The sequence below is a fragment of the Bactrocera oleae genome, chromosome 3, assembly GCF_042242935.1.
Source record: "Bactrocera oleae isolate idBacOlea1 chromosome 3, idBacOlea1, whole genome shotgun sequence".
Taxonomy (NCBI): domain Eukaryota; kingdom Metazoa; phylum Arthropoda; class Insecta; order Diptera; family Tephritidae; genus Bactrocera; species Bactrocera oleae.
The window spans coordinates 11,286,145-11,311,047 of record NC_091537.1 but is presented as its reverse complement, the minus strand read 5'-3'; the positions used below and the strand labels follow the sequence as shown (position 1 = coordinate 11,311,047).

Sequence of the window (24,903 nt, the reverse complement as noted above, 5' to 3'; positions counted from 1 at the left end):
TTTTATTTATTGCATAATTATTTTATTTATTGCATAATTAACTTGAGTGTTTGCGCTTAATGTGTGATTCGAAAGTCTCTTGTACGATAGTTTTTTTTGGAAAAAATGCTATGTAGAAGTTTTGAATTATACAAATTTTTCAAAACATTTTACTACTGTAGTTGTTGGAAATAACTACTAAGGGAGTATTTCAGTGATAGTCTCTTCAACCTTTTAAGCGCACTTAAACTAACACCATTTATTTAGCAGCAGCTTAAACTTTTAAAGCTTATTATGTAAATAATGATTACTCTATCCCTCAACAATACTTTGATATACGATTTTATTACAATTTAAAACTCAGTCACATTTTTATAAAGATTTTGACATACTATATTGACCACAAATCTTTAGTTTAAAATTTATGCTCAGAAATTTTCGCGATTCCAATTTTTAAGCTATGCATAAAGTTATAAGTTTGTTTTTTGTTTGACCTAAGGGCTTTAGTCACAGCTACATACATAAAATATATAACTAAATTTTTTCTGGTTTAACAAATTTTCTGCAGCTTTACTTCCATACTCTTTATATACTTCCCTACCAAGCTTAACAACTTTTCATACATTTTTTTACTTACCTAATACAAGAGTTTAAAGCTTTTCAAGCTCACATCTTTTGAGTCAAAAGCTTTCGAAAGCTTTTTAAGCGTTAAAATATGAACTTTATTTAAGCCAAAAGCTTTCGAATGCAATTGAAACGAAGTACATATGTATGTAGATAACGTGTAATGGATAAATAGTGCGTTTGAAAAATTTCGTTGGAAATCAAAAAAATATAAACAGCTATAATTTTCCAGCATAACTCATGCGCTGAGAAAAATAATAATTGAGAAAACTCCGTGCATTAAAAAACAATGTCGAAAAAAAGGGTACGAAAAATCTACATGGAAATGTGTTGCTTTTAAATTATTGTTATATGCTGCTAATATATAGAACTTACATCGTAGCGCACCACGGAATCGTGAACTATGCCATCTAGTTGTTGGCGCAGCGCGTTTTAAAAGCAACCTCTTTGTGCCGCGCAAACGTGTTGGTGGATGTGCTTCGATTTCATAAATATTATTTTCTTCAACAACATTTCTGTCACTTTTAACAATGTCAATGAGCTGGTCGTCTGTATAATTGTTAGCTACTTTTGCGATATTATAGCCAGAAAGGGTAGTCGCGTGAGTCGTATTGTAACCGTCACCAATAGTAATACCCACAACATTTGCTATGATATTGCTATTATGAGTTTCAGCGGCAAAGATACGCTTATTTGCATTAACAACATTGCCAGCACCAAGATTAGTTGTGTCAACATTATGATCGACATCCACACCCATTTCCATAGCTGATACAACAACAGATTTATTCAATATTGTATGCAAAACAGGCGATTGGTTTCGTTTAGCTACATCAAAAATGCGGTTAGTGACAAACATAATTTTGTTAGTTACTGTACTTGTTTCTGATTTCGTGCTTCGGCTTGGTCTGGGTTTAAAAATGCGTTTAGTTTTTAAGAATATGTTGTGCTTTGGTTCGATTGTAGTTGTGGTTCTCATTGTAGCTACTATAGCCTCCACCGATGCATTATCCGATGCTTCAGATTGTCGCATATATTAATACATATGATAATTAATTGAGTTTTCCATGTTTGAGTGTTAATTAAAAAAATTTTAAACACGTTTTTGTTTGTTAAGTATGTATTTCAATAACCACCGGAATAATAGAGGCCCAAAATGGTGTATAGGAAAAATAGAAAAAGGCCATGTATATATGTAAGTGTGTATACGAATAAAATCTTTGTAATTGTATACATAGGAGTAAAATACTCGAATAAAGTTGAAATAACGGAAGTCATAATACCAACACCAAATTTCTAATTAATAATCAAATAATTGTAACAGGTTATTTGTAACTTTTGAGTGTGGATATAAGTATAAAACTATTTTAGACTAATCTTAATTCATACTTCTTAATAGAAATATACTAAAACGTTGTTGGCAACGTCAGAAGTAGTTAAACCTTATTTTTCTCAAATTTTAGTACAAATTTCCAATCATTTCAACTAATTTTTTATATAAATAGTATTATTTAAATTCTTTTTCGTCCATATCAAACCGTAAGTAAAAGAAAAGAGTATTTTGATTACAATAAATGTAACTGTAGTAAATAAGATAGGTACAAGAGACACAGAAAACAATCACAAATGGAGTGCAAAACTCACGATTAACAGGTTCGTTACCAACAAAATGGATCTCAAAGGCTTGTTCCTCCTCTTCATTATATGGAGACGGCACTTTCGGTCGGCACACATAGCTGCCGCCATCGGTAACGCCGCGTATTTCGACGACAAAACCGCGTTGGGGATCATAGCGGCCGGTACTTTCACTGGAAAATGTCTAAACAGCAATAAAACGTTTTGTGTTGAATTTAGAAAAGGTTATAGGCTTATAAAATAACTATATGAACGAGCGAGTAAAGAGCACAAAAGTAATGACGGTATGTATGAGTGCGTGTGTAATACAAAAAGCTAACGCGAAAAGTTGAGCTAAGTACAGGATCCTTAGAAATTATATAAAAAATAAACAATATGAAAAATATCTTAAATTCATCATATATAATGTAAGTATATATAGGTATAATACAATCGTTTTAAACTTTGTTAGGTTAAGTTGAGTTAAAAAAACGATGCTGTAGCAACGGACAATGTGGTTCCCACATGGGCAACTGAGAACTTGTTATAATGTAAAAATTGGTACCCTTATAAGCTAGATTTGATTCTCTAAATAAGGTGTCATTATGCGTATGTACAAATGTATATAATTAAACCGTTAAAAAAATGGTCAAATACACGAAAAATGTCTACAGATACTCTGATGTATTTATTTACAAAAATTATTTCTCTGAATGGACTCACAAAAATAATTTTTTATCTGGTAATTTAAATATTCTGATTATACATAATAATAATATGAATTATTAACATACATACATACATACATAATTAGATTATATTTAAATTTATGCAATTTTTTTAATATTTTACTATCTATATTTCCAAAATCAAGTTATACTTGGTTCTAAATGTAAGGTTTGAAAACTTTTAAAACAGAATCTGGTAGCGCTCTCTAATATATCATATATACAAATATTAATCTAGAACTATATATGAATTTTATAAACCATTAAAGCTGTCCCTGTAACAGATACGAAGATTTTCGTTAGTATATCGTTTTTCTCGCTTTACTAATTAAATTGACAGTACCTAAGAAGGTTTCGCTTGGTATAAAGTGAATTGATAAAAAAGAAATGAAATCGTTGCCTAACTTTCTATATAACCCCCTGTAAAACAAGTGTACTGTTTTCCGTCTAACCGACTCTCGTGAAAGCTTATAACCGCTACAGCAAAGCTAAAGAAAAATTCTTATTAGTCTTAATGCGATCAGACCCTGAGATCCTTCTTTAGTTTTCACTCATAATTACATACTCGTATGCTTCTGCTGCCTAATTTGAAATAAATTGTCGTAATATATACAAAGCCTCACATGAATTCTTTCTAACCCGATCAAATAAATAAATTATCTCTTGTACTGAAATTTCCATCAACTAAACATATTATGGAATATTGAAGATGTGGACTACGACTACGATTCCAATTATCTTCTTATATAAATCTTATGAATTTATAGTACAAAGGTGATATATTTAGCTACTTTTTACATATTTTAATATTTATAAAGAGTAATGCCAAATAATTACGTATTTATACAGGTTGGCATACTACTAGAACTACTTTACTATGTACTCTGTATACTGTCTACTATATCTACTATATATATATAAATATATACAAGTATATATTATACTATATTGTTTTGGGTAACTATAAATGGTCGAATGTATATATATATATATAAAAAAGGCTTGATTAACATACGTTTCATACTAATTATATAGGTAATAGGTAAACTATTTGTGCTTCCATTGCGGCCAAAACAATCCAAATCAGCAATGTTTCCCACATTGTGTATGATGAAACCGATTTTCGGATCAAATTCAATTGAGTCATACACATTGACAGGTGGAAAACTTGTACGCTGTGGCGCCAACTTAGAGGAACACAAAACTTTTGCCTCCACCCCATCCTAAATGTAATATATTAAGCCAAGAAATAAATGTATGTAGCAACCATAACCATTTTGGTAAAGACACAATTTAAATGAAACATGAAACCGAATATAACAAGTAGTATTGATAAACATTGAGTTCAATAAAATATTGCCTTGAAAGTGCAAGCGAAAAGCATATTATGCTCGTGTATGAGAAAAATGTAAGAATTTAAAAGCTTGCAAGCAAGTTGACATTTAGTCAAACTATATACTCGTTTGTATATGTATATACTTACTTCACCATGCGACGTGGTTAGGAGCACTTCTATATTGGGCATAGTCGGTTTGCATGGTATGACCGTATCCTGGTACTGAAGCGCACTAATGACCGGAAATTCATTTTGTGATAAAAGATTATTGGGGTCTGTCGGAGAATAATAGCGTTAGTAAATATGACATATAGCTCTTCAGTGGATTTATGCTTACCATTAACATATACGTAAATTGAGGACGCTGTATTATTATTAACCAACTCTACAAGTTCCTCGTCCAGCATATCCTCTACGCTATTTGGAATACTTGATTTTTTTATGCAATAGTAATTACCCAAATTCATAGTAGATATATCCAGTAGATATAGCATACTGCCATGGGGACGTTGTGGATCGCCAGTGTTAAATGTTTGCACGTCGTAGTTAAGAGAATCAGAAGCGAGTCTCCATGATAACGGTTCGTTAGCCTCACAACGTATTGTATAATTGGTATTTAATTCAAGTGTTACATATTCCATAAGTGGTGTGATTAATGGTGCACCATATTCGACAGCATAATTACGACGGAATTCCTCATCGTCGTTTGTTGGAAGTAATTGTGGTGCTAAAACAGAAATACAAATAAATTAGTTATATAATAAAAGAAAGTATGCGGACAACTCTTTAAAATGGTATAGCAAGCTCATCGAAAGATCTCTTTATTTGATTATGTAAGTTTTTTTGTTTTATTTCATTATGCGAGTTGTCTGTTCGTTTCGCCACTTTCAGTTTTGGCGAATGAAAAACCTTTATACATCTTTGTATAATATACTTAATATCCACTCTTTCGTATGCCCTGAGAGCATATTTCATATTTAGGCACCAAACACACACATACATATTATATTGTATTGCGTGAGTTTTCTAGGCGGTTGGCGCAGGCATTCCAAAACAAATGTATATATACATACACTCACAGTGAAATAAATTTCAATATAACTGTTGCAAGTCACAAAAAAGCAGACAACGAAAATCGGATGCACACAATTAAATTCTGTCGCCAGTGGCGCCAAAGTCCAATTCTATTTACTCACAAAGAATTCTTTGCTTTTTGTGTTCGAATTGGATGAGGTGGCGTTTAATTAAAAACAGCTGTGTAGCAACAGGGAAGTTATTTGCGATCACATACGATTCGAAAAACAAATTATAGCAAAATATATGTATATTGATAAAATGGCGAAAAATAGAGATGTGGAATAAAACGTTAAACTTTAAGAAAGTAAAATTAATATGATATTTATTTTGAACTAAGAATGGCGAACTATTTTACATACTCATATAACGAAGTTTTTTTTAATACTCTAAACAGGATATATTAAGTTTGCCGAGATGTTTGCAAAACCTAGAAGACCCGGAAACCCTATAAAGTATATATGTAAATGATCAGCGTGATAAGATGAGTCGATTTATCCATTCCATCTGTCTGTCCGCGAACTAGGCCCTTAGTTTTGAGATATCGATCTAAAATTTGCACACGTCCTTTTCTTCCCAAGAAGCTGCTCATTTGACGTAAAAGCCGTTATCTGACCACTGTAGCATATACTCGTAGCAGCCATACAAACTAAACGATCAGAATCAAGTTTTTCTATGGAAAACTTTTTTATCTGACAAGATATCTTTACGAAATTTAATATTGATTATTGTCGAAGGTAACGGTACAATAAGAAAAAAAATTTCCAATCGGATAACAATAGAATATAGCTGCCGATAAAATCAAAATAAAGCTAATTGTATACACTTTTGTGCTATAAGAAACGTACTTGTGAGGGATATTATAGCTTCGGTGCAGCCGAAGTTAAAGTTTTTTCTTGTTTTTGCTTATTTTTTGTTAAACTTTTGTACGAGATGCAGCTCACGTGAATGTGCTTATAAGAGAGAGTAAGTAAGTATAATTACTGTTGTTATATATTTGTCAACAGCACTTGTCAATATGCCAAATACGAATGCCTATTTGTTATCACTTTTACCGTGGAATGAAAGGGCCCTATGCCTTGCATACTAAGTATAAATAAATTTATGTACGCACATATGTGAAGTGCATGCATATTCTAAGTTGAATGCCACACGCAATTGTTATTTCACGTACATACATACATAAATGTATATATGTATGCATGCACTTCTTAGCCAAATACAATACATTTTTGTTACAACAATTTTATATACTCTGGCTAAATTTTGCATAAGAGTATAACAGTCAGCTAAAGAAGATATAAATTAGTTTAAAAATTAGTTTATGAGTATGGCAACGCACAATATTCTAATATTGGAGCCAAGCCGTTGCCACAAATTGTAAGAAATGAACATCTACTTACTGCATAAAATGAATGTGAACTCCAAAATATTGGAAAAAAACATAGCATATAAAGCATTAAACCCCTATAAGTAACAACAATTAAAAAAAAAATTGGAATCGTTTCTTACTTTTCTCCAACAATAATAATTACATATGCTAAAAAATACAATTTTCACACGCAAAATTTTTCATATTTCACAATATTTATGTACATACATATTTACAAATTGCGAGAGTACTCAATAATCGATTTCGCCCGAGCTTACTCTTTTCTTACTTGTGTTCAATCCATGTGTGTACTTTTATCATTATCTATTTGTCCCGTCTTTTAAGTGTGCAAAATATAAATAAATGTTTTTTTTGAGTTTAATTCACTGGAAATACGTTCGACCTGCACCGATTCAAAATGTTGATTTGGCATTGCTACGTGTTTAAACTTTCAACAGAAGAAGAGAAGAAGTATAAGTCGGTGTTTACTTTGTGATAGCACTTCAATGAATGGCTCCAACGATTTGCATTTAAATCACCTACCGACACGTTACAATTATATATTAAAGACGCGTAGAGAGCGAACTGCAAATAGAGCATGATTACATAAATATCTGTATGCACAGTAAAGTGAATATAAACAAATAATTGCAGGGAAGATGTGCTGAAAATGAATGGAAATTCCCTTTTTCGCTTGAAAATGTTAAATTTGACACGCTGTTATATTAAGGCGGACAGCTCGGCTCATGGAATACAGTGCGTATAAGTTATTTATTATACAATGAAATATTATTTATTATAATCTAATATTAACTTCGCTTTTCTCTGTGATTTTTCTTGGCAATGCATAATGAATAGCTTCTTGTGAAAAAGAAAACAAATATTAGAGAAAACTGCTGCGCATAACGTTCGTATGCTAGAATTAACAGAATATCACGATTTTTTTATTTCTGCAAAATATTATTATTTTCAAGCATATACAGTATTAAATGTATTAAATAAAAAATATTAAATAAAAAAATGCTTTTATAACATCCATCAGCTACACGAAGTGTAGTCTTTTGGAACGTATATAAATGAGCACTATATAGAGGAAACATCTCTAGGTATAATCGTTTATTATTATAATAATTACTTTTTTATAAATGCAGCTATTTTTATCAAAACTCATTTATCACTTGTATAACAATAACTAAAAATTGCATGCTTTAATGTATGTGTAATGTTTTCAGTTATAGCGCTCTAGTTTTGAATAATTAAGAGTATAAAGCATGCCGGACACGATCTCGCAATACTAGCAATCTACATAATAATTGTGCATACTGCATACATATACAAATTGTATGTAAATAATTGTAAACATACACATTAAAATATATGTAAATATGGTTATATGTAGTATATAATATTTGTAAACACAACGTAGTTGTAGCACAATGACTTTGAACAATGTACTGAAAAACTATTTTTAGATCTAACGTCGCAGACTATGTTCAAAAAGGAACACTAGTAATAAAGAAAATACAAAAAAAAATAAAATGCCAAAGCTGAGCTGATATTACTGAAATTCATTGTAGCAGAAAAATCAATTATGAACATTACATTACAGTATACAAATCTGTATGTTAACAGTAGACATGAACTTAACCTCACTTTTTTTGTAGTGCAATTTATTATTTATGCTAATTATTGCGATTTTCCGTTTCATTCACTATACTTTTACTTCTCTATATATTATTTTCTGTTCATATATTTTGTTTAATTTTCAAATATTAATTTGTAGATAAGATTTTTACTGGTTATCTCTTCTCTCTCTTTTCACTAAGCAAATTAATTATCCGTTAATAAAGTATAAAGAGAAAAAACAATTCCGACTAGTAATAAAACAATGTAAGCTTGAATTAAAGACCTTAGTGGTACAAAAAATATTCTTAGCTAGGAAAACTCGTTATTGGTAAAATTTCACCCTAAAAACCTAACAACAAAACACTTAGAACTTCTTAAGTTCAGACAAATCTTCTGACTGTTGGACTTAATTTCGTAAAACGTCAACAATTTATTTATAAACAAGCGATTATACTCGCTGTATATGTATAAATATTTAATGTCGAAAATGGAAATAAAAATTTAGTACACGCTAATAAATATAAACAAATGCTCCGAGGGACATTTGTAATTTCCCAAAGCTCATAATAATAAAAAATAGTTTTAGAAACGATTATCGCTAAACAAATACATATTAACAATAAAAACGTAAACTGAGGCAATGAAACATACATAGGTATATTTGGATGCTACATTACACAAGTATTCAGTCTGACGTTTATTATAGCGCGAGCATATACATACATGCATATACAAGTATGTATTGATATAATTAAATTATTAAATGTGAATAATTCCGGTAAAGTAAATTACTTTTGATAACTAGTTGCTGTAAGTGGATGATAATTATTTTTGGGTTAGAACTTTCACAATTGAAAGAAAAAAAGCTTATCAGACAAAAACTGATGAATATCAAAACGATAGTTTATCACAAAAAATTTTAAATTTTACGCAAGTAATTCAAACAATGGCTACTTCTACCTCTTTATTATTCGATTTATATTTTTTTTTATTCAAAAAGCATTTTAAAATGAATTCTGCGTAATATATCAAATGTCAATAATAATAAAGTATATTTATTAAGCATAAATATGTATGTGTACACATTTTCTTAAAAAAATTCAGTATTCAGTACCATGTCTCAGATGCGTTGCTATTTTTATGTCCACAGCTGTACATAAACACATAAATGCAAATATATTAATTATATGTATGTTCTTATCTATGTATTCCCCTGTGAAATATGAAATATGGTATATAAACAATGGCATGTAATGTATGCATGTAAATATGTATGTAAGTAATTGTTGATAGGCTTTGAAGTTGTGATTTAGTACCCACAAGCAATTGCGGCGCACTTAGTAAACTTAAAGGGCTTAATTGGTATATTAAAGCAACAAGTGTAATTTACGAGATAATTATTTATTATATATGCATCCATGTAGTATTGCAGGCGATAACAACATGTCAATATAGTAGAACCAAAGCTACTGTTGGTATTTTGAGTGTTAAAATAATTACTTGAGACATACATACACTCATGCAAGTGTGATTCTAACAATCTAAACGCTATTTCCTTCAACATTACATAAATTAATGGGTGCTAAAAGATTTTGAAAACTGCATTTGGCGCCTTATATTAGAACAGCAATGACTGAGAGTTTAAGAAATAATCTTCCGCACTAAATCTATACAATTTGTATTCAAAGGAAGAAGTGAAAGAACATGTTTTGTAAAGAGCACTTTTTAGACTGTTTAGACTCATTCAAAATCGTCAAAAATTCGAACTTTTAATGATAAAAAAATGTTTTATACTGATCCATGGATAGCAATTTCTTTTTTTCTTCTAGTAATTTAAATTTTCAACCAAACGTCATGCTTATATATAATATACTACTTCCATTTTTAGCATAAAAAATAAGCCAATAAAGTGAGGTTAAATTATTAATTATTTAATATTATTGCTACTGATATTAAAAAGTTGAGAATAATTGTTTTCATTAGCAAATCAAGATTGCTTTAATGTTATCCAGCGTTGTCTAACAATTAATCATGGACAAGTTTCGCAAAATAATGCACACTTTTAACAAACCTTCAACTTATTACTGCAAGCTAATCTTATTCTTGGCCAAATGTCAATAATTGTCAATATGTAATAAATGTAAACAATTACCAAAATTTTTACACAATCCTGTTTATAAGTAGCATAGTTATTTATTAATGTGCTCTAGTACTCACCGGCTTGAACTCGCCACAATGTGGTTAAGTGTAGAAGTAATAATGTTGCAAATATGCTCATTTTATTCAAACTACAGCTTCTCCGTGGGTTTATATGTCTTATCGACGTGTGTGGAAGTCTCATCTTGATTTTGATGTGTTGAAATATTTATACAATTCATTTAAAACTAAAGCTTGTTTGTAAACAAGTATGTTTTCTTAATTTTATTTTTGCTGCGTCAATTTTTTCACTTTGATCTGTTAACACATTATTATTGTTTCACTATACATCTTAACATAGTTGTATACGAGTTTGCGCAATGAAATCACATCTTAAAATAATTGCGAGAAGATGCAATTAATTTGAAATTTCATTTAAGGAATTTATTTAATTAATGCTTTCTTTAAAACTTGTGTGTACTCACACACTTTTTACTTTCTATTACACATTTTTATTTTTATATCGACACTAAACCTCATAATTTCTAAAAAATTATAAATAAGCATTTACAAATATTTTTAAATGCTCATTTAATCACTGTTTTGCTTCAAATAATTAGTAATTTCTTATTTGAATGAATGTTTCGCGTTTTAATTGTACTGTACGCGACCAAGTCATTTTAACGACTACTTATTTTGTTGATATGTATTTGTTTTCAATCAAATTTTGTAAACAACAAAAACGAGCAGTAAAGAAACTACAATTTTTATCACATCATTTTATGCTCATATCCATTTATATATATATATGAGTACTTTTATGTGGGAATATAAGGAAGACTTTATAAAGCATATCAAAAGCGAGGGACGTCTTACAAGACTACTATGCTTAAACGATTTTGTTTTTGTTGTCGTATTTGCTACTGTTTTCCATAGCTTGAAGCAATCGTTCGTTTCGTTTATCTGAAATTATAAGAAGAAAAGCGAAAGGTTACTTTATTTAGTTACATATAAACAGCGTCTTTAATATAATTACTAACTAATGATATGAAACAAAATATAAGTAAGAAAGCGTCGAAACCGGGTTAAACCGTAAAGGAAAAGTTTTTTTTTTTTACCGATGGCACCCTTTTCGATGCTAAATTAACTTAAAATTTTGCAATAAAAGTCTGGTATTTTTCCGTCAAGAAATTGTATGCTATTACTTTCTAACTAGTTTGACATCATATGACGTAAAAATGTTTTTTATAAATCATTGTTAGATAAAAAAAAAGAAAAAACATTAACTCCGTTTCCACCAAAACTATAATACCGTTCACAAATAAAAAATTTAAAGTTTCATTACAAGCAAATGATTTTAATCGGTCAGTTTGTATATGCTATAGTGGTCCAAACTAAACAATATGTTCGGAGAATGTAGCTTTATTTTGAACAATAAACCATATGTCAAAGTTTGTGAAGACATCTGGCAGCTATATGCTATAGTGATCCGATACCGGCAGCTCCTACAAATTAGCAACTTCTTGGAGAGAAAAGAAATTGCGCAAAATTTCAGATCGATTGCTTAAAAACTGACAAAACGGACATGTCTAGATCGACTCAGCTCATCATGCTGATCATATATATATATATTATTTATAAGGTCTCCGACATTTCCTTTTGGGTGTTACAAACTTTGTGGCAAACTTAATATACCCTGCCTAGGGTATAAAAATTAATGTGCTCTGTGCAACATGTTGCGAGACTTTAACAGCAAAATTCTTATCTGAAAGTACATTTACAATATTTTTTATACAAAATCAACATAAAGCTCATAATATAACGTAAAAATTCTACTGAGAATATTGTGATAAGAAAGCATTCTGAATGTATAAGTTGTTTGCAACTATTCCCAGCGACTAGAGAGTCTTATATTATATTATTTGGTTTGGCAGGAAATTCTGCAACACGCGTTTTTCTGTAATTCTCCACCTGCGCATATTTTTAGCGAGAGTTTGTAAATGTTTTCGACATTTAAAGGTTAGGTTATTTTAGAGCGGTTGTTCTACTTCAAACTATATATATCCATAACTTTTATATGTATGCACAATATGACTTTTTGCATTGCTACACATATTTGGAATGGCGAATCTATTTTGCAGGGTATTAAACAACGAATTAAAAAACTTACAAAATTAATTCAGAATATATGAATATACATATGGGTAAAATAAATGATAGCTCGTATATGTAAAAGCACAGACAAATGTATATAAATAAAGCATATAAATAAATGCGTACACGCGTCTCGAATTAAGCCCTGATGTAGACTCTATTGTGTCAAATATGAAAAGCAGACTTTGCTGTTATTTATGAATACTGTCACTCATGCCTATAGTTATATAGAACGGAAGTCTCGAGTTTTTGGTGTAGACATATTTAGAAAAGAATGCAATTGACGAAATTCTACAAGATTTAAATAATATAGTGGCGCTCGTATACATATATACACAGTTTTATATGTATTCGTTTATACTTATTGATAGAAAATAATGATTACTAAATAGGTTACTTTCTAATAATATATCTCACTAATTTATACTGAATATATGTATTTATATATGTATGTACATATACAATATAATTCCACAGAGTTCGAGACATCGTTTCGCAATATCATTGATATTTCTTTGTAATGTAAGAAATTAATACAAGGGAATGCGCATGCCCCCACATTCAAAGCGTACTTTGTTAAAAAAAATTTCGTAAATTATTTCCTCCAAAAATATTATATTTACATTTAATTTTTAAAAGTCGTAATATGTGTTCGCACTTCCCCCACAATTCCGGCAGACTGGCTTATCTAAGACAACAAAAAAAAAAATAGCGGCGTTTTAATCTGTTAGCCTTAATGCACAGAATGGACTATTACCAAATAAAAAGAATATACCTAAAATTGGACTTTTGGTATAAACTAGAAAAAAAAGAAGAACTTTGCATTTGTGATTGATAATAGTTCATGCTATGCATTTACATGCCTCCAAATTTCAAGTCATTCCGTAAAGACGTTTTTGAGATACGATGGAGGACAGTCTGAAAAACACAGTTTAGAAAAAACGCGTTTAAAGTTTCAAGTCTGCCAACTCAGCGCTCCGAACAGCCCCTCCTTCTAAATATGAAAAAAAACTTTGAGCTCATGGGCTGACCCCCTTGAGAGGGCGAACCATCCTAAAGAGATTGGCTTTCTAAGATTCGGTATAATTACTGTCTAGTGTGGTTTTCATTTATTTTGAAATACCATAGAATTTTCGTACTAATAAAACTAAAATATTGTATAAATATAATGTAAAATTTGATATTTTAATAAAATTTCGATGGCAGACGTTTGCGGCAAAACGTTCGTTGGCAAAACTTCCACTGAAAACTTCCACTGAAGCCTTATTTAAGTTGAAATAAAAAAAAATTTAAGTTTCAGTAAAAACCTTACCCAAAGTAATCGTATATATGTATATAAATAATATGTTTGTATGTTTGCATTCATATCTATAAAATGTTTGTTTTTTTATGTAATTCATTTATGTTAACCAAGTACGAGATTGCATCGCAATCCTTATTTCCGCTTTAACATAAAGAATTGCAATAAAAATCTTAAAATTAGATAATGTTTTAAAAATTCTTGCATATGCATAACATATCTTAAAAAATATTTTTAAAAAATTTCATAAACTTGGTGACAAAACCTCAAACCACAAATGTGATTTAGCAAAGTATTCAAGTATAAATAAATACATGTATACTAAGTATATTTATCTGCGACTAGCACTTGCGGTACCGCAACAAATTCGTTTATGAAACCAGTGCTATTAAAGTCCAACACTCAATGAATGCATATTCCGAGAAAGTCATCAATAAAATGTTCTTAACCAAAAATGTTTGCACTATGCTGTTTGATAGGTAAAGCTTGAAACCCCAAATGGAAGGAATTCGTGACGCAAGAAAAGCTCCACAGCAAAAGTTAAAAGTAATATATAATCTAATTTTTTATGTGCATATATATAGTATATGTGTACCTGTGTAGCTACAAATAAGCTAGTCATTAGTTGTAGTTGCTAGATATGAAACCTTTTGGGTGCAATAAAAACAACTTTGCATACGAGCACACACAAATATACACCTGTAACAGTAAGAATTAGTATATACATACATACATATGTGTATAACTATGCATTGGCAAAAAGAAAGTTAATGTAGAGTTTAAGGCCATACACTTGTTTTCTCTGCATACACTTCCATACATGCGTATCTAACAATTTACACACACATCGCATAACTAAAGAGATAAGAACTTATATAATTTAATTAATACATATAATAAACAAGAAACAAGAAAAAACGTTAACTTCGGTTGCACCGAAGCTATAATACCCTTCACAAATTCAAAGGCTCCTTACAAGAACTTGATTCCGATCGTTCAATTTGTATGGCAGCTATACGATATAGCGATCAGATCTAAACAATTTCTTCGGAGATGACCTTGTTGCCTTAGGAAATAACTCGTACCAAATTTCGTTAAATTACCTCGTCAAATAAAAAAGTTTCCCATACGAGTAATTGATTTCGATGGTTCAGTTAGTATCGCAACTATATGCTATAGTGGTCCGATTTCAGACGTTCCGACAAATGAGCAGCTTCTTAGTGAGAAAATGACAGGTGCAAAATTTCAGAACGATAACTTAAAAACTGAGGGACTAGTTTATATATACAGACAGACGGGCATGGCTAAATCAGCTAAGCTCCTCATGCTGATTCCTACCGAGTGTTACAAACTTCGTGGCAAACTTAATATACCCTGTTCAGGGTATAAAAAGGTCATTTATGTACATACATATGTATGTATAAGTGTACAAATATGAAAACCAACAATAGAGCAAATAGATAAAAGCTTAACATTCTATTTGCATGCGGTAGCGGCGCACCTTAATTGCAGTACAACAACAAAAAACAACAAGAAATTAAAATTTTATGAAAACAATTAAACGTAGATAATTACTTTTTGTTATTATAAGCTTTTTTCGCATTTTAATACATAAATGCAGTTTAATTTACAAAAATCTTTGCAAATCTCTTCTGCACTTTTTCCACTTTTCCGAAGTTTGGAAGTTTCTCTAAAAGTAGCTACTTGTCGGCAGACTATGTCAATCCTCTCACTGCATATTTTCATTTACTCTTAACAACTTACTGTAGTAATTGGTATAATTATTATTAAATAATTGTTTAGCTCGTCTCCAAATACCAGACATAGTCTGAGCCTTATTGAATTCGAAAGACTTTGAAATTACAATATTTTTTGTAGTAAGTCTCATTTATGTGTGGCAGCAGTAAAACAACACCCGTTTTTATTTTATGAAAACTGAACGACAGTAAATCGTATTTATCTATTGTCTATGTAGATTATTCTAGGCTAATGCTAGAATTAAAATTCTCCCATATTTCATGCTTAAATGTGATATTAATAAGAGGCGAGTATGCGGGTTATAAGCAACAGTTTCCAGCGCAATTTTCTAATACGAATAGGTAATTAGCTTACGTGTATGAAGAAAACATACTATTTTGTAAATATTAGTTAATTTAGCAAATTTTAATATTGGATTGCGAAAAAAATAAAAAGCAGGTGGAAATTATAAAAAATAAAAATCCAAATCTTTTAAATTTGTAGACTTTTTTCAACGTCTGCGAAGTTGTTGGTGTCCCACTTCCCTATAAACTAATGATAGTCGGCGAATTTTACCACTATGGGCTCAATTTAGAAATATGACTGAATTCATTTTCTTTCATAAATTATGTATGGCAACAACTTGATTTTTCTTCTGAAAAAAACTAAAACGAAAATGTGGAAACAGCTAGACTCAATTGAATTTGACAAGACTAAAAATCAAAAAAAAAAATTAATTCAAATATGAGTAATTTTCTTAAAACTGTGAACCGTAAATATCTCACCAGTTTACAGGTGCAGAAAACGTTTATTTTATTAAACTTATTTGGAATCGGTTGAGATAACATAACATCTACATACAAAAAAAGGTACAATGTACACAATATAAATATATATTTATTTATAGATATGTATGTACATATCTGAAGAACGCGTACATACGAGTGTGTTTATTTTTATATTTGTTTTATTCTGATATACTCGTAATATAAAGAAAAAAAATTTATAGGTTAGGAGCTAAAAATTTTCAAAATATCCCAAGAATTTGTGCCATTTATATATTGAACGCTACAAAAATATAAAAAAATTGAATGGAAAAATATTTACATTGTAAAAATTGTGCATGTGCGCCTTTTAATGAGTAATAGTTGCAATGAAAGTGTGAATAAGAAGTGGCGGTACGTGCTTATTTATGTGATATTCATATTTTTATATTGAAATGGGTCAAGAGCATATGAAACATTTCTGCTGTGTTTAAGACACTTTCGTAAAGAAATGTGGAAAAAATGCGTGGTTTCTCAATATTAAAAAAGGTAAATAAGTTTTGAGTTCTTAAAATTTTTATGGTTTTCTTAAGATTTTCATTCATTTTTGTGGTAATTTTGCAAAATGTTTACAATTTCAATCACATTTACTACAAATATTTGGTTAATGAAAGCTATTCGTAGGAAGGTTGACTTATACACGAAAATTTTCGGAACCATGACACTATTGAAAGAAATTATGCTCGATACTCAGAAATAATCTCTAAATGAAATGATATCAACGACGTTTAATATTTACATAAATATTTTTAATTTTTCGAAAAAAAAAATATTTTAAATTCTACGAAGCACTGTTGTACGCACGCTCATTACAGCTGTTAAACTACGTGAACAAGTTTATCCAAGTAAGCAGTCCAGAAATAAATAGCCTGAGAGCGTTACTTTTGTGCTACAACAAATTACTGCTTCAGAATGTTGCCACTGCAATTACATCGACAACAATTTGCGTCAATCTTGCTAAATATAAGATACAATCTCACATCACTCAAAGCTGTAGTGATGTTGATGGCTTAAAGGAAAAAAAAGGAATAATTTGATGACGGAATCACAAAACAACGAAAGCATATGCCAATAAAGCTTTAAATACGAAACCAGTTTCAAAAGAAGCTGTTGTTATAGGCGCTTTTCTTTCTTATATCCCAATATACCATAAAAAGTGTAAGTATGTACGTATGTAAGTTGAAATCTGTAAAAGATTACACTCTTGATATGATACTATTACAGCTTGACGAAAAGTTATTATGTTACTATATGTATATGAAGAAGAGACTTGACAGTGCTTGTGTGCTTCTACAGATGCACAAATCTTTTAATTTCAAGTCGTATGAGATGAATCTTTGATACGCTAGTCACCACGGTGTGGCGAATCGAAGCGAACTGTAATAAGAGCTGTGTCATTTTAGTATTCTTTGACATAGTAACATATTTAATTATTGAATAATTGTAATAGAGAGTAACAAAAAGGGAGACAGTAACAAATAAATAGAGACATGGCTTAAGTAAATATGTGTATATATCTCAAGAATCTCTTATTGGCTAGTTCTAATTTAAGCCATTTGTTGGAATGATCATCAACAATTGTATATATTGGCTGATAATTCTAAAAGGAATTAATACATTTTATAAAAAAAATATTTTTAAAGGAATTTTATTTTTACATTGGGAACTTAATACATATATATATATTTATTTATTTTTTCAGCCAAGCCAAACCACTGTGCAACGTGCGCAAAAACCGCCTTACCAGCAAATGTCCTTGAGAAATAGTGGAGGTAGTTGGCGAACAGACATACATGGCATGCAACATGTTGCCAAGGTGATCAATGGTCAAAACAAATTTTAAATTGCAAAGCCCAACAGAACGGCAATTTTTTGCCCTGTTTATTTATTGCCTTGCGGAAAATCAACGTCATGCTTCACATGCTCAAATGTTAAACGTCACCAGTTGCAGTCGCGAAGACAGCTGCAACATGTTACCCGCATTATATGTACCTATGTATAAATATAGTAAATACGAATGTTTGCGGCAAATTGTGAATCGCCTACGAAATAATATCAATGACTATGACTGTTGTCTGCAAAATGTCTGTGCGACCATTTGAGGCATATACAGCTGTGGACATATGAATGTGCACTAAACATATAGTGGCTAAAGAGTGATGACTGGGGCACTGAATACACGAACATAGGTATACGTGTTTGTTTAAGTTAGCTTGAGGACTGTTGGAGTATGCCTTTACACCATGAAAAAGCTTTCCATAAAGCACTGATTAAGACCGTTCAGTTTATGTGGCAGCTATATGCTATAGTGGTCCGATTTGAACAATTTCTTCGGAGAAAATAATCCATGATAAATTTCTTGAAGATATTCCGTCAAATAAAAATGTTTCCATGCAAGCACTTGATTCTGATTGTTCAGTTTAGATGGCATCTATATGCTTGTCATCCGATATGAGCGGTACCAAAAAATGAGCAGCTTATCTGCCAGAAAAGCACGTGGGCAAAATTTCTGCTCGATATTTCAGAAATTTAAGTACTAATTCGCGTATATATATACGGACATGGCTAAATCGACTCAGCTCGCCACGCTGATCCCTTATATAAATATACTTTATAGTATGTAGTAATCTCTGACGTTTTCTTTAGGCAAACTTTATATACCCTATTCAGGGTATAACAAGCATACTTATACTAAATATAATTCATATCTTCATATATACATATTTTTTGAGAAGAACGTCTGCGGTATTGGTGATGTCTGCGACTTCATACATTTTGTTCCAACAACGCCTGTGGTTGAAAGTTGCAAGTTTAAACTGCCGGCTACTGGGCATTTCATATGCATACTTGCATGACTTGTTTGAAACGATTCGTTGAGTTTTCAATGCATGCGATTTATTTTTAAATATATTCACAAGTTCTTTCTTAACTTCCACGTACTTTTATTTAGTCTCTCCTCGATCGTATTGGCTTTCAGCGCGTGATGATTGCCGTTGAACATTGATTAAATTTATGTTGCAACGCCGTGCCAGCCAAGTTGTGCCAGCGCTGACACGCCCCTTTTAGCTGCTGTGTGCTTGTCATTGTCACAGGAAGCTGTGGGTTGTGCAACATGCTGTCGTGTTATGGCTGAGGATATAATTTTATTGATTCATACAACGTTGTAGGTCGAATGGAGGCATATATTTTTATTGCTAATTAAAACAATTAACATGCCATTCGTTAATGCTGTTTAGAAAATTGCTTAAATGAAATTTATTTTTTTATAAAGAGTTGAATTAAGTATGTGTGATTAGACGCGACACAATAATTTAATTTGGTGTTGCGTATTTTGAATTGATTCAAAGTACAGGAATCAGAGTAATACTTAGGTTAGGTTAGGTAAATAAGCTGATTAATCGTGAAGCCACGAATAAACTGACTTGGACTGCTATAGACTACTTAGTACATATAATTTTCTATAAGTACCGATTAATTTCTGTAGTTTTCTTAAAAAGTCTCGAAATCATTTAATAATGAGTTTCCTTAAGAGAGTTTTGAGTTCCTGACATGATATCGTTCAATACTAATTATAAATTTTGTGCAAAATATTAAACTGTTTGCTTCAATAAATTGTGCATACTTTTCAAACGCAAATTCAAATAAGTATTTGCAATGAGGCTCATTTACAAATGTGTAAGCAAAAACAAAGAAATGTATATTATTCTAACACGTTTAATTTTTTAACTATAAAATTATTAAATACGAATTTCTCGAAGCAAATGTTAGTCATTTTTAAGCAACAATAATCAAATAATTACAAATTGACAATGGAATGACGTCATTAAACGAATAACCGGGTACGACTGACTTCGAAGAGTGCAAAAAATACTATAGCCAGTATTAGCATAGACTTAAGGCTTTGCGTGATATGAATGTATAGTAAACATCTGTGTAAATAACTTGAAATGTGGTACCACAAATTATTTAATTTTGTTAAATGAAAAACATTTTTTATTTGGAATCTTGGCTTGAGTTTCATTCATTAGAACGCGTGAGTCTATTCCGATTAAAAGTTCAGGAATGATCGTTAAAGCAGTCTTATATGGTTTCATTTAAATTAATTTCACTTATAGCATAACGTATGTACGTACATAACATATATTTGCTACATATGTTTGTTATAACGTGTCTTCATAGTTTCTTTATAAGTGTAAATGTTTGTACATTTAGTTAATTTTGCAATTTAATTGAGCTGTATATAATAAAAAATAATTACAAAATGTATGCATGTGTGTAACTACATAAAAGCTTTTAGATACTGGCTATTTGTTTTTTGTTTTCGTTTCCTCTAACGGAGTATTTAAAATTTTCAAATATATTTTTCTCAGAATTTTCTCTAATTTTCCACTATGATAACTTCAAACGAGGTTTATCCTATTGTATGAAAGGTAGGAGGTAGAGGGATTTATTAAATGAAGACACATGCGGATTATTGAAATAAAACAAGAAAAAGCGTTAACTTCGGTTGCAGCCAAGCTATTATACCCTTCACAAATAAACAAGTCTTCATACAAGAACTTGATTTTGATCGGTTGTCTCTATGGCAGCTATATGCTATTTTGTTTCGATATAAACAATCTGGAGATAGTATCGTTTTCTTGGACAATAATCCATAGCAAATTTCGCAAAGAGATATCGTCAAATAAAAAAGTTTTCGATATCGGCGGTTCCGACAAATGAGCAACCTCTTGAGGAGCAAAGGACGTATGCAAAAATTCAAATCGATATCTCAAAAGCGACCTTTTCTTCTGGGTGTTACAAACTCATGGTAAGCTTATTCAAGTGCAGTAACATTTAAAAAACTGTTTTCAACTCAAAAAACTCTGAAGAGGGGCGAATAGAACAAATAACTGAAATACTGAACAAATAATGAAAAAAATAAATATAAACACATTATTGACACCACACCTCTCCGGTCTTAAACACAATCCCGATAAGTTTGCTGTTGTTTTAACAATTTGTAAAAAAAGCAAAGCTAAAATATAAGAACCGTTAGCGTATGATAACAAACGACTCTGAGAGGTCCTTTCAATATAACAAGTTGGTAACGAAAAACGCTTTCTTACAATTCAATATTTACTCACTTTGTGTAAAAAATGACTTTCCTAATATCTGGTGTCGAAAAACTGTCGATAACAATAACCTTTTGGGGAATTCTTGGGTTGAAAAAACATGTAAAACATGGGCCCGTAAACGTTGATATTGTGAATATCGCTTAGAGGAAACGGCGAATAAATGAATGTCGACTCTCCGCTCTTAAGCTATGTAATTTACAATATAATAACTGCTCGTGGCAGAAGATATAGAAGTAAGCCTCCTCTGCATTGCAAAACAATACTAGAAGAAATCATAGTAAGTCAATACTTTTACAAATGTGCGGTTGGTAAAAGCTTTCCGTATAACAAATCGTTATGGAATATCTGCACATTAAATATTATATTACAGCGTCAAACGCCAGACTCAACTACACAGATGCAATTATATGAGTATATGAGGTATGTGTGTGTTTGTGTGGAATCTTAATTGCTATTTAAAAGCGTGCGATGATGAAGTGATAAGAATCATATAAAAGTTGTCTGTGGCCATTGCACCGTCTTGGACTTTAGCTTCGAGCGTTGAGAAAGGAAATTACAGTTTAGTGAAAAGTATTTGATTACTTAAATATTGTAGTTTAAACTGGTAATAATATAAAAAGAAGCAGTTGCATGCATTGCGTGTTGGAATGCGGAGTGACGCATAGCGATTGTTTTTCTATTAGAGAGAACAGTGGGATTTAACCGATACGTGGAGATATATGCATATATATACTTATGTGTAATCTGCTTTAGAGATTTTAAGAGATTTTGTTAAATGGATTTTGTTAATTGAAAAGTTTATTGATTAGTAACAATCAACCTCAGTGATTTCTGCAGTAAGTATGGGAATTAGAGAATGATATGTCAGAAAAGAGTAAACTACAAGAATAGAATCTTTACAATGCGAAAATAAATAATTTGAAGAACATTCTTCAAGAAGTTGGTGGACATAAGAAGATTACGATTACTTTTGAGGTTAAACAAAACAGAGTTACGCACGATTTGGATTCGATCGCAGTTTCAGGCATGCAGGCGGAATTTGTATATATATATTTGATATTGGTACTTTAATCGCTTCTAAAGATCTAAATAAGGTTCGCTAGTTTTCGAAAAGTGCTTGATTTGAACATATTTAAAACAAAATTTATATTTTAATTTATGAAAATTTGATATAACTGCCCCAAAATCAGTGTATATAACTAATAATTTAAGCAGGAGAATGACTGCTGGGCCGAAAAATTCAGACATATTAACCGCAACAAATAATATATCATGTCATAAAGTAAACATAAGCTTGTCTCAGATTTTGACAGATAAGAAATCACAAGCCTCAAAAGCGATTGCATTTTTGGACAAGGCCTGGACGGGTATAAGTGTATCTGTATCGAAGTGTTGTGTGTTTGTTCGACTGCACATAAGTATATATGTATATATACTTGTATACAAGTACTAACACTCATATATGCAGATAAAAATGCTGCTCTGCGGTAGACAAATACTATAATATATATAGTTTTATTAACCAAACACACACACACATATGTGACTAATGACATAGACAAGCAAACCAGTAAACGGAGAATTATAAAATAAAAACTTAGAAAAATATTTGATCAAAAAGTAAAGGCAAAGCAATCAATGAATGCAACAAATTGTCTGTCTAAAGCGGACACAATATCAAAAGAGTGAAAAATAAAAATTTTTGGGTCATAAAAACGCCGGCAAATTGTTCAAACGCAAGTGGGTGCATACTTCACACATGTATGTATATACGCACACACATAAATGCACATATGAGTAGTTCGGTTTTTGTTTTTCTTTTTGGTTGGGGTGTGCCACTGCGTATGCTCTATCCGTAACAAAAAGCGATCTGTATGCCAATGTTTACATACTTTGAATTTATGTGTATAGATTTAAGCATTTGATTTGGAGTGTCAATTGAAGTGGGTATACACAAATCCATATGCGTATGTATGTTTCTGTATCATGCTGATCGTAGCGTTGTTGCAGCTCGGCCTGACCCACTCCTTAAGTGGAGCGCCCAACTCTATTGAGCCGTTATGCGAATAAAAAAACAGAAATGAGGCAAATATTGATTGACTACCAAAAGTAGAACTGTTTTCATGGCGTGGGCGCTGGTTGAACTGCTTGGTAAAATAAATTCAATAAACTTCAATTGTGTGACATTTCGTTCAAAAATTTGCTAAATTATTGCTACTGCTGCTCGTTACACAATTTTTTTGGTAAACCCAAACGTTACTTCCTCAACAACGAGTAGTGATACGAGGGCTCTTAAAAATATTTGAATAACCCGAAAACCGATTATTCGGACTACTATAACATATAGCTGCCTTAAAAACTATACAATCGTAATCAAGTGCTTGCATGAAAAACTCTTTCATTTAACGAGGTATCTTCACGAAATTTGGCATGGATTATTATTTAAGGCAATTATGCAAGCTCCGAAGAAATAGTATAGATCGAATAGTATAGAGCATATATCAGCCATATTAACTGAACGATCGGAGCAAAGTGCTTCCATGGAAAACTTTTTGATTTGACGAGGTATCTTCACGAAATTATCTTCTAAGGTAACTATGTATTCTCCGCAGAAATTGTATAAATCAGATCACTATATAATATAGCTAGCATACAAACTGAATGATCGGAATCAAGTTCTTGTAAGGAACCTTTTGTATTTGTGATGGGTATTACAGCTTCGGTGCAACCGAAGTTAACGTTTTTTCTTATTTTCATTATCAGTATCGCCGTATTACTCCCCGCTTCTTGACCTTGTTGCTGGAAACAGTCACCGACGCAAAACCGTAGACTGAATCAGCTGATACGACCTATCTTAAGAGAGCGCAATGAACACTCACAACCGCTTCTACCGTCCGTTTCTACCAACCGTACGGTGCGATATTCGCGAAAACTAGATTTTTTTCTGTAGAAACGTGTAAGTTGATTACTCTTACAAGCTCTTTTACAACGCAAGGTTGCCAGTCTCGATATTTTGTAGTAATTAAAAAATAAACTTGAATATATTTAAAATATTCTTAAACTATCTCAAAATCACAGTCGAATACATAAGTATACTATCTTTAATAGTTGGATTTTAATTTTAAGCTTTTACATTATGAAAAATTATAACTGAAAAGCTAAATGTGTGAAAAGTCGTGTATACAAATTGAGCAATGGCAACATTGGTGAAATGAAAACAAAAGAGAACAACTGATTTCTACGTTGCCACTACGGGCATAACTTTTGACAAATTTTGTTTAA

At 31.1% G+C, this 24,903-nt stretch overlaps 1 protein-coding gene across 11 annotated transcripts in view; it reads right to left on the bottom strand.

Annotated features, from left to right (window-relative positions):
* Positions 1-24,903, bottom strand: part of Pvr (PDGF- and VEGF-receptor related) — a 53,650-nt gene that overhangs the window by 9,234 nt on the left and 19,513 nt on the right. For 4 of the 11 annotated variants that reach the window (XM_036366366.2, XM_070107466.1, XM_070107465.1 and 1 more), the window contains exons 3-7: positions 10,571-11,452; positions 4,619-5,008; positions 4,429-4,556; positions 2,248-2,422; positions 979-1,371 (exon numbers count right to left, since the gene is read on the bottom strand). In XM_036366366.2, the coding sequence (XP_036222259.2) occupies positions 979-1,371; positions 2,248-2,422; positions 4,429-4,556; positions 4,619-5,008; positions 10,571-10,694 (1,210 nt within the window). In that variant the 5' untranslated portion in view covers positions 10,695-11,452. Of the gene's footprint in view, positions 1-978; positions 1,372-1,482; positions 1,621-2,247; positions 2,423-3,960; positions 4,169-4,428; positions 4,557-4,618; positions 5,009-10,570; positions 11,453-24,903 lie in introns of all 11 variants that reach the window. The other 7 variants (XM_036366368.2, XM_070107467.1, XM_070107463.1 and 4 more) reach the window with 7 other exon arrangements.